At 43.4% G+C, this 19,985-nt stretch overlaps 2 protein-coding genes across 3 annotated transcripts in view; one reads left to right on the top strand and one right to left on the bottom strand.

Moving 5' to 3' along the window:
- The first annotated feature begins 775 nt into the window (after nucleotides 1–775).
- LOC147429386 (polyadenylate-binding protein 2-like) lies at nucleotides 776–5,932 on the top strand. 2 transcript variants are annotated; one of them, XM_086495603.1, is made up of 8 exons: nucleotides 776–914; nucleotides 3,887–4,025; nucleotides 4,279–4,381; nucleotides 4,458–4,528; nucleotides 4,642–4,745; nucleotides 4,817–4,904; nucleotides 5,314–5,429; nucleotides 5,522–5,932. In XM_086495603.1, the coding sequence occupies exons 2-8, from the start codon at nucleotides 3,906–3,908 to the stop codon at nucleotides 5,568–5,570; spliced, it is 651 nt and encodes a 216-aa protein (XP_086351729.1). In that variant the 5' UTR covers nucleotides 776–914; nucleotides 3,887–3,905; the 3' UTR covers nucleotides 5,571–5,932. The 2 variants fall into 2 exon arrangements, with proteins under 2 accessions (XP_086351729.1, XP_086351728.1); XM_086495602.1 differs by having other exon boundaries at nucleotides 3,874–4,025.
- Nucleotides 5,933–12,283: 6,351 nt separating this feature from the next.
- The window catches only part of LOC147429385 (ephrin type-B receptor), a 133,045-nt gene continuing 125,343 nt past the window's right edge, over nucleotides 12,284–19,985 (bottom strand). Inside the window, exons 23-24 of the mRNA XM_086495601.1 lie at nucleotides 12,926–13,017; nucleotides 12,284–12,845 (exon numbers count right to left, since the gene is read on the bottom strand). Of these exons, the coding sequence (XP_086351727.1) occupies nucleotides 12,698–12,845; nucleotides 12,926–13,017 (240 nt within the window). The 3' untranslated portion in view covers nucleotides 12,284–12,697. The remainder of the gene's footprint in view (nucleotides 12,846–12,925; nucleotides 13,018–19,985) is intronic.

Genomic DNA, 19,985 nt, shown 5'->3' with positions numbered 1-19,985 from the left:
GTCTTGCTTTCTCTAGCTTTATCAAGCGGCAAAGAGGAACCCAAGGAAATGGAGTTTTGTGCTCTATCTGCATTGTCCAAAACATGTTAAAGCCCTAATTTTCGAACGTCTATTGCTTCTTTGTACTATAAAGAATTTTGTTACCACAATAAGGTAAGTATGGTTTTTTTTTCTTGACTCAATCATAAGACGCCTTTGTAAATCTAGGCATGGGATCACCAGGTGAGATGATAATCTGGGCTATTGATAATTGCTAGTAATTAATTGAAAGTGCATAGAATGGAAATTTAACAAAGACAAACTGTCCATTTTGGCCTAATCAAAATTCAATGACAAGTGGGTGGGTCTATTGACGCCAATAATACCCTTCCAAGATTAAAAAGGAAATGTTTTCATGCTTGGATCGATATAGACACTATGACTCCCCTTATCTTGTTTTGTGAGATTGTTTTGCTGTTGATAAAACTTCGAGTTTCATCTATGTCATTGTAATGATTTATATGAGTTTTACATTTTCCATAGATTCTTTTACAAATTTCTTAAGTTAATGTGGATTTGGACTACATTTATCACTTCAAGTGTCCAAATTTCTTCAAAACATATAAACCTTCTTAGTGATACTGAAGTATCAAAACACACACACACACACACACATAGTTATGATTCTATGGATGAGTTCTCCCTCTCTCTCTACGAGTTTGAGATTTGTATGGTAAATCTTTGAGGTCTCTTTGTCATGACTAAAAATACACCCCTTCCCTCTCGACGTCTTGTGTTCAAAACTTGTCGGTAGATGTGTGAGGTCTCCTTTAAAGAAAGAAATTTGTTTGGCACACTATTGCCAGGACAGTAAAGCCGATTGCGAGGAAACGAGCAGGAGAGCTTAGGAGGGAAAGAGTTCGTCCATTGCACAAGTACGTATCATGCAGCAACTAGCATTTCTATGTCGAGGGTTTCCTCGTTTCTCTTCAAAGAGCATTTTCAGCTGTCAGGATGAAGATTGTGGTGTGGATTCATCATACAGATCATCGTCATACTGAATTAGCCACCGGTGCCCATGTGCTTTGGCCTGACAATGTTAAACGCTACCTGTTATCACGCTTGTGCTAGAAGATGCTGCACGCATCCTTGCAACTTTTCAGGGTTTCAGGTCCTTTGCTGCATGGTTTTCTTCACCACTGGTCTTTTGAAGTGTCAAGTTTATCCAGCACAATGCTTATTTCAAACGCTAGTCTTGCCGTTGTTGCTCATCCTTCTCACGCATTGCGAATGATAGCCCTAATTCTCTTTTTTAAATGGCTAATGGCCCTGGACTTGATACCCCCAAGTTGACGATCGAACTTTGCTATTGGCACACAGTTTGTGTATGATCGAATCGGCAAGAGATTAGAAGCAACAGCTGCTCTAAGGTATACGATGGTTTAGTTTGATGCCAATCAACTGCAGTCAGTATGGCATATAGCTACTTCATGGATCCATTCAATCTTGCAAGCTGGCTAAAAATTCTAACAAAGGGACTGGATAATGTGGCATCAGCTCCTCCTGAAGTTGAGGCTAAGCTGTCTGCGATAGGCTGTGAGCAAACCTTGGTACTCATGGCTATAACTTATAACCAAGGTCTCATCTTACAGAGCTGTATCATGATGTCCTTAATTATTTTGTAGGAAGTAAAGCCATAATTTTCTCCTTACGCCTTTTGTATATCCATGTTTCCCTAGTGATTCTTCTTGTTTTTTGCATCTTTTACAGCAATTTCTTTGCATCTTTGAGACTTGGTATTTATGCCATTGTGGGTGAGGACTACTTAAATCATGGCTTTAGTAGTCAAGGCAAGTTCAGCCTTTGGATCGAAGGGGATATATATTTGCAATTGTTCACATTGTTTGCCAAAGAGCTTTGATACCAATGTAACGTGCAACGGAAGTGATTCAGGGTGAATGATCAGTACTTACTCAAGGTTCCTTTTACTGAATGAGAGAGTTTCTTTTACTTCCTGAGCAATGTGCAAAGACTAGAGATAGAAGAGAGAATGATAGTGTGAATGAAGGTTTTGTGAGTGAAGAGAGAGAAAGAAGACCAACACAAGATGGGGTCCCAAACCCCCCTCCAAGGGTCCCCCTCCCTATCGCAAGAGAGTTATTTCCTTTAGATTGCACAAATGCTAATACAATGGTCCTAGATATTGAGATGCTGATGGGATCTTGCAGTAGATGCTTGTATCTGTGAGGCTAAGGGCTGGAGATTGAAAACGCTAGGGCTGATCTTGCTTGGAACTGGGACCTGACGATGAGGCTAGGGTTGAAATATTAAAACACTAGGCTGATTCTGTTGCTGCTAAAGGTGGCGATGGGCTGATGGCTGAAAAATGTTGAAGATGCTTGTGGTGCGAGTACTTGTAGTACGGGTATCGAATGTTTGGAGAGGTGGCCCCTAGGGTCTCCTAAATAGGTGCAAAATTCTGGGTCGAGCTGATTGAGCCTTGACTTTATAAAATGATGCTAATATGTCACTTATTAATACATTGATGAACTACTAATAAGAGGTGCTTCATATGCAGTTATTACCTAGGCTTGGTACTCATGGTGGTGTATGGGAACACTCCCCAATGCGTAAACCTAGTAGACACTGGTTGTGCACGTCCCGAGTACAGGCTCGCAAGGTGCCATAACACTTCCTAGGTTGTCCTAAACCCTAGAAATAGGAGTTACAGCTTGTCCACATGCACATAGCATTAGATGTGCACGTGACATGATGGGTCTGAAGTGTCCTTGGACTATGCCCCATAGAGCTTGGCTAGTAGAGCACTTGCAAAGAGACTACCACGAAATGGACAGAGCGATCATAGCATGTGGGGGTTGCAGTGTCCTCCGAGGTTCTCTGTACTCCTGCCTCATCTAGGAGGTGTAGCATGATGCAACGCGGACTCCTCGATCTTGCATTGCCTGCATTGTTTCTGCCCGTTAAAGTCTCTCATGAGGAAGACCTCCCCCAAGCCAGAATACTTCAGGATGCCCTCAGCTAGGCATGGGTATGGTGAGTATCTTCCTCCCTCCCCCTCCCAGTCTCTAGGGTCTCCTTCCGCAGGGTAAACTTTGATCCTGATAATACGAAGTAGCATAGAGCAATGTATATGAAACGCTCCTCAGCCTCACGCACATGAATGACGCCTATGGATATCATGATATGATCTGTAAAGTTTAAACTCCATTATAGCTCTCATCTGCTTTTGAGCCTCTAGAAGTGCTGTCTCGCATACACTTCTTATGTAGTCCATCAAGAGCGCTATACACTTAGTAAGCTCTGCCCGGGGCTAATGTGTCTAAGTAGCAATGTGTGTGCCCTACATCACCACTAATCTCCCCACGGTGACCCATTGCAGCTCCAAACCTCTACGTGCATCTCTAAATGTGGTGTCTTGTACACAGCGTGGTGGGTTCTTTTGGGGTAGCTTTCTGTTTCTCTTTTCAAAGTTAGATTGGTTTTGTGCTTCAACTTTCTTAGAGTGACGTTTTTGCTTACTCCCATCACTTACTGGCTGTATGTATGGTACCACCCGTCTGCAGCCTGCAGACTCTGCCCAACCATTGTTTCCCTCAACTTCGCAGCTTCCAGGGTACTGTTTACCATGTTTAGGAGGGGTTCCCCCCCGGCATCATATGTTGTATTCGTTTTGTGGTTTCACCACTATCTGGGTGTTTCCCTTTCCTCTTTGTACTCGCTGTATGCTGTTATCACCCAGGGGCCTAATGCTCATTTCTCCGTACTGTCATTTATGCTTAGGACTTGAGGAGGGCATAGGTGGCCTTTTAGTATGATCAATTTATTGCTGTTTTTTATGAAAGAGAGATTAATGACGCATCACATTTTGATCAGTTTAAATAATTAGGTAGCTCATAATTTTCGACATGGATGAGGAGCATGAAGTGTATGGAGGGGATGTTCCTGAGGACATCGGAGATATGGAAACAGACACAGAAGGAGTAGAAAAGAATGAAGATGTCACAAATGAAGACGCAGCTGCCAAGGTGATTTTTGATTATGGAAAACTAAGCGTCTGTTGTGAGTACAAATTCTCAATGGTTTGCAGCTAGTAGTTCCTTTCGAACACTGTGCACAACAATGTTTGTCCTTGTGTTCTATCATATGATAGAATAACTGGGGTTCATACAAAATAAACCTTTTTTTGAAAGCTGAAAGGGTCTTCTGCTATAGCCTGGTTGTCTACAATGTACTTTCTGATCCTGAAACTTGATCATGGTTAGTATTTTGCTGTCCCAGGAACTAGAGGAAATGAAGAGGCGTTTGAAGGAAATGGAAGAAGAGGCAGCTGCTTTGAGAGACATGCAAGCCAAAGTTGAGAAAGAGATGGGTGTCGTACAAGGTAGGTTTTGCTTCTTTCCACAGAATGGTAGTTATTTCTGGATGTGCTTTACATGTGCCTCAAATTCTATGGACAGATCCAGCAAGCGTTGCGGCTCAACAGCAGAACAAAGAAGAGGCGGATGCACGATCAGTCTTTGTCGGTAATGTATGCATGCTGCGGTGCCACCTTTGCTATTTTTAAGATGCTTTCTGCTGTTTTCTGGGAACACCCTTTACAAACTTGGTTTCAATTAATTATTCCTTGCAACCGGTGATTAGGTTGATTACTCATGTACACCAGAGGAAGTCCAGCAGCATTTTCAGTCGTGTGGCACTGTGAATCGCGTGACCATCTTGACAGACAAATTTGGACAGCCCAAGGGGTACTTGATGTGCTCCCCACTTTTTAGTTCTTGCTCATGATTGATTTTTTAATCTTAACAATCTCATTTAGGTATGCCTATGTGGAGTTTTTGGAGTTAGAAGCGGTGCAAAATGCGCTTTTGCTGAATGAGTCAGAACTCCATGGCCGTCCATTGAAAGTGAGTTGAGAGCATTTTCTGAGACTGCTTGATGATAGTCCAGGACAGTGGTGCTTTGTGGAAAATATGGTTTAGGTTAGTTTTATGTATGTACTACATGAACATCTTCTTAGACCACCATAAGGATACATCAAAATGCACTGCCTTTTGCATTATGCTATTTGTCAATACTACATGTGATGAGCTAGTCATAATGACTGTACATCATTGCCATGAATTTATAACATGCATGCTCCTTTTAGTGAATCTGTATATTTCCTGGATTTATACGGACATGTATCCCCCCCCCCCCCCCCCCTCCCGCTTTCACCCTTCTCTCTTTCTGGTGGAGGAGGCTCTGAAGAGAACAGGGTTACTATGGGGATATTTACCTGGGCTCACATACATTTATACCCATAATTCTCTGCAGGTTTCAGCAAAAAGAACCAATGTTCCTGGAATGAAGCAATTTCGTGGACGTCGGTTTAGTCCTTACTCAGGTTACCGCCCACCAAGGGCTTACATGCCACCAGCGTATGGTTACGGGTAGAGGCCTTCTTTCAAGTCTCTGTGAACTCTTATATAAAGTGACTATTGATGTGGTTTTGTCATTTATTTGGGTTTGTATTTGATTGCAGGAGGATACCGAGGTTTCGTAGGCCTATTCGCTACAGACCCTATAATTAGAAAGATCATTAAGAGTTTCTGGATATAGTATGAAATTGATTCTTTGTTGAGTTAGTTGAGGCAACATATGAACCTTATCTTTGTCATGTGCCCTTGATTGGGACACAGAGATGGGATCGACCTCACAAGTGAAATTTTCTGGCTTCTTACCATCTGCATCAGAGGGTGGAAGCAACTACCCAATTTCCTCATTCACAAATTGTAGGGCTCCAGTTTTACACGCATTGGTAACAACTGATATGGTTGTATAGCGTTCTCAAATCTGGATTGCAACAAGGCCTTGTGGAGTAGACGACATGCAAGTAAATGTAATTTGTTTGTGATAGAAGTTACGGCTTGAGAACTTTTTAGATTCTGCCTGATATTCTGTCTCTGGTTCATTTGTGTTTATGACATTAGTGGCAGGATATGATGTCACTAAATGTTAAACGTTTGACTAACACCATATTACTCAGTGTGCTTCTGTTGCTTTACTTGTTTTGTCTTGAAGGATGATTTCTTGTAAAGGAGTTTTAAGTCATCGAGAGATGAAAAGTGAGGCTCGGTCAGTCATAATTGAATGTTTGAAAGCATTGTTAAGATCATTCCAATAAGAACTACATTGCTGATGAGGATGCTGAGGTCTTTTTTCGAACTCTGCTTATGGACGGCCCAGAGGGCTTGTTGCTTGGCTCTGACTCTCACAAATTATGGAGAATACTTGGTCACTACGTAGAATCGAAAGTGCACGATCAAAGAGAATGAGATGTGCTGTTATGGCTCTGATTTCGATCAGAAAGCTTTCAAACAATTGGAAAGGCTTTTCCAAAATAAGAGCAAACGAGTGATAATTAGCCAAAATCCCCAGAAAAAGTTGTAACCATGCGGGTGTGTTAAGGGTACCAGACCATTCAGACGGGATCAATAAGTGCGCTTTGTATCCATGTAAAATAATCTTTAGTAGAACGTATTTGACATAGTTTTCTACATCTCTTCTTTGCCATGCTAATATCTTGATCACATTAGGCTCAAGTCTTAGCATACTATATGCATCTCTTTTCTCACAGCCAACGGTTCAATCCCCCCGGCCCAATCTTTCCATGTTCAATACCTCTTGTTTATGACTCTTAACTTGTTTCCAATCCACCTAGTGAGAAGGCTGAGAAGGCTACCCAACCTTCTAACTTTTTGACTTCATGCAGCCTGTGATTTTGTACTGCATGGCATACAACTTACACTTGCACCCGGTGATTTACAAATTCTTCCATCAAAATATAATAGCTTGGTCACTACTATGAATACAGGAGTAAGGTTTTTTCTAAGCTATTCTAGGAAGAGAAACAACAGAAATAAAGACAAGTAGGGAGAGGATGCAACTTTCTTTACACGCTCCAAGAGTGGCAAGGTTTAAGGACTTAGATCACCCCTCCTTGACTTCTTGTAAGGTTAGCAAAATATAAAGCTTAAGTGCTATTTTTAATTTTCACCTTTTGGCAAAAGGTATGTGAGTACGATTGCCAAATAGATATGTATGGGGATTATAGTTCATGGTTCCCATCAATTTTCACACATGCAAGGTAAATATAATATCCCTCGTCTCAAAATCAATTTTCCTTATCTTCCTACGCTTTTACGTCATGCCCATATTGCTATGGAGAGTTATATTTTTGCTTTTGTCCAAAGCTTGTAAAAACTAGTTTGGTACCAAAGTGGGATGTGTCCTTTTTCTCAAATTTGAATAAAATGCCTTATGTATCTTGAAAAGAACCTTCTAAATCCTTTTCAAGTATCTTATACACTTATGATACTTCTTGTACAAGTTGGTTCTTGTACAAGTCTTAGCATACTATATGCATCTCTTTTCTCACAGCCAACGGTTCAATCCCCCCGCCCCAATCTTGTTTATGACTCTTAACTTGTTTCCAATCCACTTAGTGAGAAGACCACCCAACCTTCACACTTTTTGACTTCATGCAGCCTGTGATTTTGTACCGCATGGCATACAACTTAACACTTGCACCCGGTGATTTACAAATTCTTCCATCAAAATATAATAACTTGGTCACTACTATGAATACAGGAGTAAGGTTTTTTTAAAGCTATTCGAGGAAGAGAAACAATAGAAATAAAGACAAGTAGGGAGAGGATGCAACTTTCTGTACACGCTCCAAGAGTGGCAAGGTCTAAGGACTTAGATCACCCTCCTTGACTTCTTGTAAGGTTAGCAAAATATAAAGCTTAAGTGCTATTTTTAATTCACCTTTTGGCAAAAGGTATGTGAGTACGATTGCCAAATAGATATGTATGGGGATTATAGCTCATGGTTCCTATCAATTTTCACACATGCCAGGTAAATATGATAATATAAATATCCCTCGTCTCAAATATCAATTTTCCTTATCTTCCTACGCTTTTACTACATGCCCATATTGCTATGGAGAGTTATATTTTTGCTTTTGTCCAAAGCTTGTTTAGCTTGACTTCTTGTAAGGTTAGCAAAATATAAAGCTTAAGTGCTATTTTTAATTTTCACCTTTTGGCAAAAGGTATGTGAGTACGATTGCCAAATAGATATGTATGGGGATTATAGCTCATGGTTCCTATCAATTTTCACACATGCCAGGTAAATATGATAATATAAATATCCCTCGTCTCAAATATCAATTTTCCTTATCTTCCTACGCTTTTACTACATGCCCATATTGCTATGGAGAGTTATATTTTTGCTTTTGTCCAAAGCTTGTGTAGTACAAACTAGGACACGTGTCCTTTTTCTCAAATTTGAATGAAATGCCTTGTGTATCTTCAAAAGAACCTTATATATCCTTTTCAAGTATCTTATACACTTATGATACTTCTTGTACAAGTTGGTTCCTTAGACTTTTGAGCTGATCATGATAAAGTATTAGGCTCATAAAGAATACTCATTAAATGGATGTAATTTTTTTCAATAATTGATTCCATAAGTTTACAAAAAATGTGCAGGTCTTGGGAAAAATTGAGGATTTTAAAATTTTTATGTCATAAAACATTGCTTCGAGGTTGAATTAAATTATGCAAACTTGTGTGGGTGTCATCGTTTCATGGATTGGATCATCTGTTAAGTAAGCCATGTTATTGATGTGAATTCTAGCTGCATTCGGGTGTATAGACATGCATGCTCTCTAAGAAATACTTAAGATTATAGCTAATGATGCTTGATTTACTTTCATTGCAAAAATGGGTACATTGAAAATTCTCATGTTTCAAATGACAGACATTAACAAGAAAATCGAAAAGCTTCAAACAATATTGTAAATATCAATGAATTATAGCCAAATCCTAAAAAAGAACACAACTAGATATGTGGCCTTGAGCGGGATAAGCTATAAAATTATTTTCGTGGTTCTTTGATGACAAATTTATCTTTTGGAGTTTTATCATTTATGCAAAATTGGAACCTCAAAATACATGTAAGTTCCCCTCAAAAATATGTACGTTCTTGGTTGAGACTTATAGAACCGCTTTGGATCACAAGTTTGGTCTAAAACATCCAGCGTTGAATTTTGCCTCCCAACCAGCATTTTCAAAATTACAACTTTTTGCTTATAGTCTAATAAATATGCATGAAAACCAGGATATCTTCTTAATTTCACTTCACCAACATAATAAATGTATTTAAGAAGTTAGAGGCCTTTTATGCTAGTTTTGAGACAAAGCTAAAGATTCTTGGTGACACTCCCTTTGGAACTCTTTGTGATTCTTTTAATGTGGTGCTCATTTTTACTTTTTTTTTTTTGAATTCACTTCATCTAATAACATAGTACAAGATGAACACCTAAATTCTCTCTCTAGCCTTACAAATTAAATACCAAAAGCTGATAGGAAAACAAGACAAGTGTCTGGGGATTGAGTACTTGCCATGTCAACTTTATTGCCTCCACCACAAAGTTGAATTTTTGTTGGTGAGTCATCAAATGAGTCAAGGATAAAAGTGATGTTTGAGAAAGGCCTCTCCTTCATTTGCTTACATAGAAGGAATTGAAGTGTGAGCATTGTTTAATGAATATTCTTAAAATTCACTAATCTAAGTAATGCATATTGAGACTTGACTCTTACTTGGAAGAGATGGATGGCCACCTTGACAATGAGATGGGACTGGAGCTATGGGTGATTACTCAGTTGCGATACCTTGCACAACATGTGGGGAATGACTATGGGAGGGGTTCTCAAACTTCAAAAGTCCCTACTCCCTTCAAACCTAGATTCAAGGAGTAGTTTACTTTTTTTTTCCACTTTTTTATACAAAGAAACAATTAGCGCTTATGTTCAATTGATCATGTGTTATGTTACATACTTTCTAGTGACTCCCCCGAGGTACCATTGAAGGGTGTGTACTAGGGAAGAAATAGTATTCTAGAGAATTGAAAATTTATAGAATACCGCAAAAGAGAGTTTCATAAATCAAATAGACTTTTTCATTAAGTGATAACTAGTGATTCATCAGTTCCCTTTGAGGTGGCTCAATTTTTTATATTTTTTTAAAGATAATTGTAGTAACAAGGTTCTCAAGCACCCAATTGAGAATTTCATACCAAAGTTGTAATTTATGAGCTCAATAAACAAAGCAGTGTTACGACCTTGCTGTGTGGGGATGCATGGACAAAGGTGTTGTGATCACTTCACATTTGCCTCTTAAATGTAAAAGTAAAAGGCAAATGCTTCTCAGAAGTATAGTAAGACTTACTGATTGCTCAACACATATAGCCGTGTAAATATCTACACTCATACCCACAAATGTACTTATAGTTATAATTTTCTACAGCTATCTAAAAAATTAGGATAGCTATTTACATGGACCACCAAGTGGAGAATAAAACTGCCCATCCTTATTTTTAAACATGCAATAATACAAGAAATTGGCTTTGATTTTTTGGCGATAAATGTGCTTGCACATATACCTGCATGGAGCCCATGGCTATACCTATACATATAGTTGTGTAAATACTTGCATACATACCTTGGGGGATGCACCTTCAACAGATGTAAGTATATCACGTGAGTTCAAACAAAAGTATCCCAAATGTATCAAGAATTTCACTATCTAAATAAAATTCCCTTGTGTAATATATATTTCATGTAACTCTACAAGAAACAATTAGCCCTTATGTTCAACTAATCATGTGCTATCTTACATACTTTCTAGTGACTCCTCCGATGCAACATTGAAGGTTAGGCTCTAGGGAAAGAATAGTATGCTAGAGAATTGAAATTCATAGAATACCCGAAAGTGAACACACTTTCACTTTCATGAGTTGAATAGACTTCTTCTATGAGGCCAAGGGCCAAGTGTGGACCAACACGAGGGGTTGTGTATAGAAGTAGACAAGCAAGCTGGAGTATCAGGTTTCACACACCCTCGCATCACAGTGGTATTAAAGCTTCAATTAGCAAGGTCTTTGAGGGGCATGGATTTTGCATGTATGCAAAGGGGGAAGGAAATGTGGAGGAGGTGGTTGAGCCAGGGCAGAGCGTGCAAAGACTCTCCTACACACACAAGCTCGTGAATTCGGACTTGAACGAAAATGGGCGTGCTTGGGCTCGTGGGCTTGGCACTAGGGAGGGCTATGGGTTTCATTACAGCACAAGGAAAAGAAGATTGGACAACGTTCTCTCAAGAAGACAACATTCTCTCTCCACACCAGCTGGAGATTGAGACGAGTAGATTTAGAGGGATACCAATGGAGTATAGGATATGCCAACTATGCGATAGAGAGCCAAAGCCAGAGCTACACTACATATGCCACTGCACTCTGTATTATGAGATACGAGGGCGATTCCATTACTTATTCAGGGAGGGTTTTGGACCCCTAGATAGAGTCATGAGGTATCAGGATCATAGATGCCTTGGCTTATATCTACTTGAGCTACATCGACATAGAGATAGACTGCTGAGGAGACATGGAGTACGATAGTCACAAAGATAGATCACAAATTTCTTTGGATCAAGGGAGCTAGGAGACCAACCACCAGCACAGAGTTGTACCCACATTCATACCAAAGGCACCCTCATTGACAAGGCGACTGAGCTCGGGAGATCGAGGCGACCGCGACCGCGACCGAGACACAAGAGCACACTCCATTGACCGAGACTCCAACAGAGGATCAGAGGCATTCTAGAACCCAGAGTGTCATTGAGGGCCTATTCTACATTTCACATTTCACATTTCACATTTCACATTTCAAATCACACTTCATTTTTCATTTTTCACATTTTACATTCAGCACTTTTTATACTTGTACTTCATTGTATTAGATTCACCACTTTGTATCTGATGGTCTCATAGGTCATTTTGGCCTTTTGAAGACGTTATTTTGAAGACGTTATCTCTCCCTCTTGCCGAAAATTCATGACAACCCCAAAATTCCTAGCTGTGCACAACTCATAGCATGGGTCACCGTGGCATATCTACAAGCATGGGTGGGAGCTCCTCAACTTAACAGCCCTTCAAGTTGTTCACTATCCTTACCGAGGTGGATTGTAGCCCTTTTCTAAGTTTTGGTTAAGAAGTGTGTCTCTACACACGCAGTTAAAAGGAGCAAGGGTGAATCTGTTTTTTGTGCAATCTACCGCTATAAGCATTTGGCCACACGATGGGGGGGAGAGAGAGAGATAGAGGTGTGATTGGGGTTTTGGGGGGGGGGGGGGGGGGGGGAGGGGATACTTGATCTCTTGAGACAAATGGCTGTTCAGACGATGCAACTGAGTCCTTGTATAGCAACCATCAGAACAAATATACCACATGAAAGCATCCAGAAAAGTTTATTTTTGTGCTCATAGTCATCATACTACCTACTAGCATATAATTTGACATTATCTGACTGCAATTTAACATTTCTCAGGATGTCCCACACCCCAGTTTTGATAGCCAAAAGACAAAGGCACAGCTCCTAAAAACTAAAACGTTGTATACAACTCACTTGGGCCCGTGGCCATTGATATACTTTTTACAATTCGTGTGACTATGTTACAATCATACCCATGAAGGGCTGTATGCTTTACTGTGAATGGCTGATCCTCTTCAGGCACCTGTAAAAACTGTGGTCCACAACCCGACAGTGGGAGTGACACTAATTTGTGAACAGTCTGCTATGTATAGTAGAATACATCACGAGTCCCAAAACTTTGCTGGGTCCTTGCTGTAAACTGTACGGTCTCTGACTTCTAGATTAGCAATGTGCCGATCCAGCATGCGAGCTTGCATAATTTTACAAATGAAAAGCGCCCCAGGAAACATCCACCAGCCCCCTTCTTCACTGTAATGAGCAAACCATCACCATTAGTGCATGCACGACCGCATCTTTATCAAGCAGAAACTGTGAGAAAGGGCACTCACATCGTAAAATTGAGGGCATACGGGGCACCAACATATATATCTGTAGTAGTCTGAAACTTATATTGAAAGAGCCCGAACAGCAAGGCTATAGTCTGCAAAAAAATCTCTCTCTCTCTCTCTCTCTCTCTCTCTCTCTCTCTCTCTCACACACACACACACACACACGCCTTTGCATTACATAAAGTTCCGCCAAGGTCAATATACAAGAAATACGAGAAAAACCCTTAAAGAGTATACAGTGACATCATGAGGAAACCACCTATACAACCACAGAATTTATCAATGATAGGATACAATCAATTACGAGCATGGTACAAGAGCTAAAACTGCCCTCCAGACGCGTGTAGCTAGTCCCAACGGTAGTGATATAAGTATATGCTGTAAAAACCTTCTGTAGGAGCTCATAAAAGCCATGGAACTGGAAAGCCTGCTGAATAATATAACCCTCCAGCTGAACAAGGAGACTCAATATCCTTCTGTCTCTCAATAGTGCCTACTGTGACAGGCACTTAAAATTGAATCTCCAAAGAATCAACCAAATATCTCTTGAGGCACCTCAGGCTGATCCCGAACTGCCTTTTGACTGCTGATCCACGTGCTCTACCCTCACCTGCCTTTTCAGGGCTCCTCCCATGGAAGGAGTCCTCTGACCACAAGCTTCCCAAGGAGAGCTCTGTTTTGCCATGCTGGGTCAATGATCCCCAGCCCTCCCTGAAAACATGGTAAGGTGATGACTTGCCACGACACTTTGGCCCGGGCTCACTGAGTGTCGTGCATCGACCACAAAAAGTTCCTGATTAGCCTCTCCTGCTGGCTGATGCAAGAGCTCGAAAAGATCCAGCAAGACGTGACGTACCACATAGTAACCAAAAGCACCTGGTTGGCCACTACAACTCTGCTAGTTAAAGAGAGCCTCACCAAACTCCAATGAAGCAGTTTCCTCCTAATGGAGAGGGGAGTCGTCTGCTGCTCTGGGGACAAATCGAAGCCAACCTGACAGCCTAGATAACGTACAGAAGTCCCGGGGGGATCCACCTGAAGCCCTCTCCCAACGACCAATCAAGTGTAGGAGCACTGCCAACCCAGAAAGCCACTGTCTTCCTCCAGTTGATCAATGCTTCTGATGCACAACAAAACACCTCAAGCCCCTGCTCACACTTGTGCAGATTGGTCTCCTGGCCCTCCAAGTACATGCCCTAGTCGTCAGCAAACCCAGCGTCAAGCAACTCGTCTCCCCTAATAGGAAGCTCTAAACCACACAAACCAACCTCCTCTGCAGTAAAAAATATGCTCATCGCCTCAGGACAGAAGAGAAAAAGTAAGGGGGGCAAGAGGGCAACCCTGTCTAACCGAACGCTTCATGCTCCCCCTGCCAAGAGCACCTAATTGTGCGCACATCTGTAGAGAGCTGACACTCCTCTAATCCAAGCATCTGAAAACCCCATCCTACGTAGAGTGCCCTTCATGAAATCCCAATCAACTCTATCGTAAGCCTTCTCAAAATCGAGGAGTATGACAAGATCCTCTCCTCAGAGACGTGCGAGGGCGGACGCCTCCCAAAAGGTAAAGACGGGCACCACGTGCCAATAGAAAAGAAATACTGTCACAAACTGCTGACGTGTCAAAGCCCTGAAGAATGGAGCCAACCTACAGATGTCAACCAAGGGGCCTAACCCTAGAAGAAGCAGAAGCAATAGAAGCAGAAGCAATAGAAGTAGCAGCAGCAAATTTTCGCAATTCACGCTGTCCTGCTGACGTGGTAGATTGAACGGATTTCCGAAAATTGCACTGACATGATGATGTGGGAAACTGTACGATTTTCTAGTTTTGCGCTGACTGCTGACGTGGTAGTTGTACAGAATTCCGTGATTTACGTTGGCAACTTTTTGGCATTGCTTTTGGACCAGATGCTTTTATGTTTGAAGGCTTTTCATGTGAACTGCTTTCCATAGGACAAGGGCCTTCAAATATGTGCAAAGGGCTCATTCTTTGGCTGCTTCCTGGAGTAGGTGCAGAGTATGGAGTACCGGCTTGTACTGTGTTGATGCAATATAAAGAAATACCGAAAGGGGCACCCAAGGTTGGGGGCCAATACTCTTTGGGGTGGAATTCTGCCACTCCGTGTCACTTGTACTCTCTCTCTTTCAATTCAGTTGTTATTGAAGTGTTAAAAGTCTGTTCAGTCTGTTCTTTTCTATTGGCACGTGGTGCCCGTCTTGTGATAGATGTTGTCAAGAATACTACGCTCCTTGACAAAGCCTGTCTGGGTCTCATGTATAATGCTCTCAAGTAGCGGTTGAAACCTTAAACTCAACAGCCTTTGCTAAGATTTTGTAGGCTAAGCTGAGAATGGTGATGGGCTGCCACTGCCGAATCTCCAAGGAGCTTCCCTCCTTGGGGATAAGGTATATAAGACCCTCACTCATGCTGTTAGGCATCTCACCAGTGTGTCAAATGTGCTCGTAAGTGCTAAAAAGATCCGGACCAAGCAACTCCCAATACTCCAAAAAAAAGGTTGAAAGTCAAACCATCCTCCCCTGGCAGCTACCTCTGGGGAGTGCCCTAAGGACCTCGTGGAGCTGCTCTAGCTGCTCTAGTCTTTGACGCATCTCCTTACTAACTAGGCAAGGTATCTGTGCCCAAACCTGCTTTTTGCATGCATCCTAGCGCCCTAACTATGAGAGCAACTCAGGATAGAAGTCAATAGCAACTGCACACATATCCTCAGGCTCTAAAGTAAATGACCCATCATATCTCACTGGTGCGCACATGGCGAGGCCCCACAGTCTCAAAGAACTCACCAGTAACTCTGTCGCTTAGCTAGGTCCACTAAGATGCCTGCCGATGGAAGGCAAACTCATGACGCCGCTCCTCTATGGTGGCCAGCTCTTGTGGACCCTGTTGCATTTGCTCATCTAACCAAGACTGTTAGGGTGGCGCTCCTGCATCCGCTATAAGGAAACAATGCCTCGTTTGAGATGCTTCTCCTCCTCCTTGGCTAGAGCCAAGCGAGTTGCAAACTTTTGGAGGAAGAAGCGACTAAGCTCAACAAGTCCAATGGCCACTCTGCTAGCAGGGGTGCCCTGAGTGCCCAAACTCTGTGTCCAAAGTGCCACCACCCAATCTCTGAGCTTTGTATCCAATAGAATCCTCGCGCGGATGCGTAGCAACGCACTCCCACTCCTTTGTCTGTATGTCACAGTAAGAATCACGGGCGCATGATGTGCGAAGGTAGTCCCATCCTCCCATGTCACATTCAGCTACTGGCGTAGAAGCGATCTATCCGAGATAGATTCATTCCCCCTACTCTGCAATTAGAGCCAGAGAAGGATAAGCTGTCTAGGGGGCACATTAACGCTCCCAAGCTGCCAACTCAACCTCGTGCACAATAGCATGGATGCCTCCTATATGAGGGGTCCTCCAACATGTTGAAGTTTTGCCCACACCACTACTTTGCACGAGGAAACCATGAACCTGCATAGTAATCCACTGGGCCCTGCCTAACACAACTATACCTCTGCCCACAATGGCTTGCTGCCATGAGTATGCAATAGTCATACATACACCTCCTTTGTTGCCTCCAGGCCCAAAAGCAACTAACCAAAAGGTCTCATAACGGCCGTGAAGAATCCGACCACATCACCGAATTCAACTCTCACCAAGATGGTGCTCTTGAAGCATAAGGATATCGATCATACCACCCACAAGCCATCTCTGAAGCTCTTATGCAAGCAACCCCTCTGATGCTAAAACAGGGGCCCACCTAAACCCTGCACATTCCATGAGACAATCCTCATGGGATAAGTGAGAAAAGACTGATGCTGCAACAAACGCCAACCTCGCTATGTTCAAGGCCGGCTTGGATGGGCAGTAATCCGCATCCAAGCAACCTCTAGATAGGCGAGTCTAAAGTGACTGTCCCACCTAGACCCAAGTAGAGCGTGCAGTCCGTAGGGCTACATCCTCTACCCAAGAATCCTCATGTACATATGCATATCTAGGGGAGCTCTGAGTGTCGGTGAATAAGTGAACCACAATGTGCCTACATTCTATTGTATTCGGTGGCGTCACGCTGAACTTGACTAGAGGCCAAAGTTTCTATATCAAATCTGTCACCCCCAAGTTTCCTTTGTGGTGTGAGAACTCTAAAGCCTGGACCTGGAGTCAATCAAGATCTGTGTGCAAGGTCCACTCTGTGTGATCCTTGCCACACAACGGAAAGGAAAAGCCTACCGCTGTATCCAAAGCCTCGGTGCCTCTGGCAGCTAGAAAGAGCATGTGAACTTGGAGACAAGCTGTTTCAAGGTCGGAAGATGGGTCGCAGAGGAACTGCGAGAAGCTATAGTCAAAGAAATCCCACTGTCGGCCAATCTCAAAATTGGTCAGCCCATGACGGACTGACACAATAGGAGAGACCTCTACTAGAGGTGGCATCCTCAAGTAGGGCCGTCCTTCCCTAGCCATTCGGCTCGTAGCGAAAGCACTACCAACAGATCGTCGAGCTCCAAGTGAGTGTCCAGTCCCCTGTGTCGGAGGGGGAGTGTGGGATGGGTCGGGTGATGAAGCTAAGGGCACAACAAGGGCAAGGGGGAGAGTTGGAGGAGGGGGGAGGGGAGGAGGAGATGGAGGGGGAGGTGTCGGTAGGCGGAGGGGTAGGGGAGGGGCTGGCGGTAGCGCAGCTGAGGTGGAGGCAGACTCCTCAGGGGAATCTTGCTGGAAAGGATTGAAATAGTTCCGTGTGGGAACCTGATGCTGCTCAACTGCAGGATAGCGGCCATCATGGGAGACAGCATGGCGAGCAAGTCCTTGTGGACGGCGATCGTGCACCTGCTGCCAACCATCAGCTGGATGGTCGCTGGCCTCTGTCGAAGTGCTAGCCTGTGTGTCGAGTACCTGTCTGTTGTGCATGTTTAGCCCTTGGGGACTGACCGTGCGCTACGGGTCGAGATCTCCTACGAGGAGAGGCCTTCGCTAAGTGCCCATCTGCCTGCAAATGAAGCACTGGTTCGAGAGTCCCGAATACTCCACCCTCTGGCGTAGCAACCCACCACTCACCCTAGGTAGAAGAACCACCTTCGAAAGAGTATGAGTGTCGTATTAGAACGCATACTGTAAGAATACCTGTAGCCTTGGTAGCAACTGAATCTGCCATGCACGGGGTCTCCAAGACTACCCTGATCTTGGAACCATATTCGAAAGAAGCGGGAGATACTCTCTCCTCGGGCTGGGGAAGCAGACCGAGATGGGTAGATCTATTTCATGAGCAAGAAGATCAAAAACAAGGTCGAAACCATGCCGCCACTATCGGTAATGAGCCTGACTGCTCGGATAGCAAGCGAGTTCATCGAGATGAGTTACACAACCATCTTGGGAGTCTCAAACTCAATCTCGTAGTATCCTCGCCCAAGAAGCTGTATATCGATGATCTTTCCCACCTCTTATGTCAAGAGCTATATGGGGGCGCGGACGACGGGTTGGTTGAGAGGAGCGAGGGGCGTGGGGTGATAGCAGAGGGGGAAACTAAGGCGTGGGAGCACCTACGGCAGCCCCTTGTCTAGAACCCCATGGTTAGCACTCAGAGAGGCCACTTGGTTGGTAGTTGGCCTCGTGTTTCCTCGGGTCCCATGGCAACGGGTCCAGCACGCTCTTTAGGTGACTGGTTAGAGTTCACAGGCTTGTCAAGGAGGTGCAGGGTCTCTAGCTACACGGCATGAGAGGGGTGCAGAGCACGTGCCAGGACATCTCAGAGGCAGTTCCAGCTGAGTGGCTCACGCTTCTCGAGCTAGTAGCACCCGAGTGGATGGGAGCCTTCACACGACTGGAGGTTCTCATCTCAGTCAGGGCCTGCTCAGAGATTGTTCCATCCCTTTTCTTCGAGCTTCAGGGTGGGGGACGCTTACAGCGAGTTGCAGTAGAGGCCCCGCAGGTGGCAGAGTACTGTTTTCAGAGGATCCGAGTAGTGGGCATCTGTGGGAGGACTTGTGTCATCGATCCTGACCCAGCAGCTGGGCAGTTTCAGTAACTAATAGGTGGATCTTTTTCTCGGGAAAAAAAAAACTGAGGTGGGACGAGTAGGGAGGGAGAGAAGGGAGAGCGCGAGGAAGGGAAGCGGGCAGCAGCGAGGGGACAGGGGGCGATAGCAACGAAATGGCGTAGGGAGGACCTGTACGGCAGTGCACACGGGTGAAACGTGTCATAAACGGGCGCGCACACAAATAATAATCAAGCTGAAAACAAATAAGCTTTCAACTCAAAAGAGATGAGGGAGAAGATACACATTTTTTGGGACCAAAAGATGTGTTGGTCCCCCCCTCCCTTAAAGAGGATCTTTATTAGGGAGAATCTTTTTACAAGCACAAGAACCGGAGTGTCTCCTCCGTTTTAAATCATTGGACTCGATGGTCAATTCCTTCTCATGCGGGAAATTCCCGAGAGACGAGCGCTCAATTCTGTTTCCGTTTGTTCCTAGAGCATGAAGCCCTACGGACCGTTCTCGAAATCTCTGAGCATAGGCTGAGGCCTTGTTGCAAAAGCACAAACACGAAACCAAAATGTGTATCACGACTAAGTAGGTCTTCCACTTGCCTCTTGATTTCCTCTTATTGAGGACGGCTCACTCGATAAGGCACAATGTTGGGAGGAGATATGCGAGGGATGGTATGTATTTGATGATCTTTACGTGATTTTGGAGGTGGTTGATAAGAGATTTTCAATGTGCATCTTATCATGGCTATCGTTTATATAAAGCAAACAACATTGCACACAATTCTTAATTGCTGTAGAGGCTTGAGTATGGCTTACCATCTGTATTGTGTCCTCGCTTACACATGCTTTGATCTCATGCTTTTTGCCTTTATGGGTGAACTTGACGGTCTTCTCTTGAGAGTAGATAGCGGAGTCCACTCTATGGTTTCAAGGCATGCCAAATATGATGTCTACGCCATCAAGACTTGCAATACAAAAGGTGTCTTGATCTTTGAAACCTTGAAGCTCAAATTTCCGCTTGCCGATGAAGGCTACAACTGTCTTCAATGAGTCTTTGTCATTGGCATTTAGAGCT

This window comes from Adiantum capillus-veneris, chromosome 22 (genome assembly GCF_014529385.1).
Source record: "Adiantum capillus-veneris isolate H3 chromosome 22, ASM1452938v2, whole genome shotgun sequence".
Classification (NCBI taxonomy): domain Eukaryota; kingdom Viridiplantae; phylum Streptophyta; class Polypodiopsida; order Polypodiales; family Pteridaceae; genus Adiantum; species Adiantum capillus-veneris.
The sequence above is the reverse complement of the archived record's forward strand: the minus strand, read 5'-3'. Positions and strand labels throughout refer to the sequence as shown.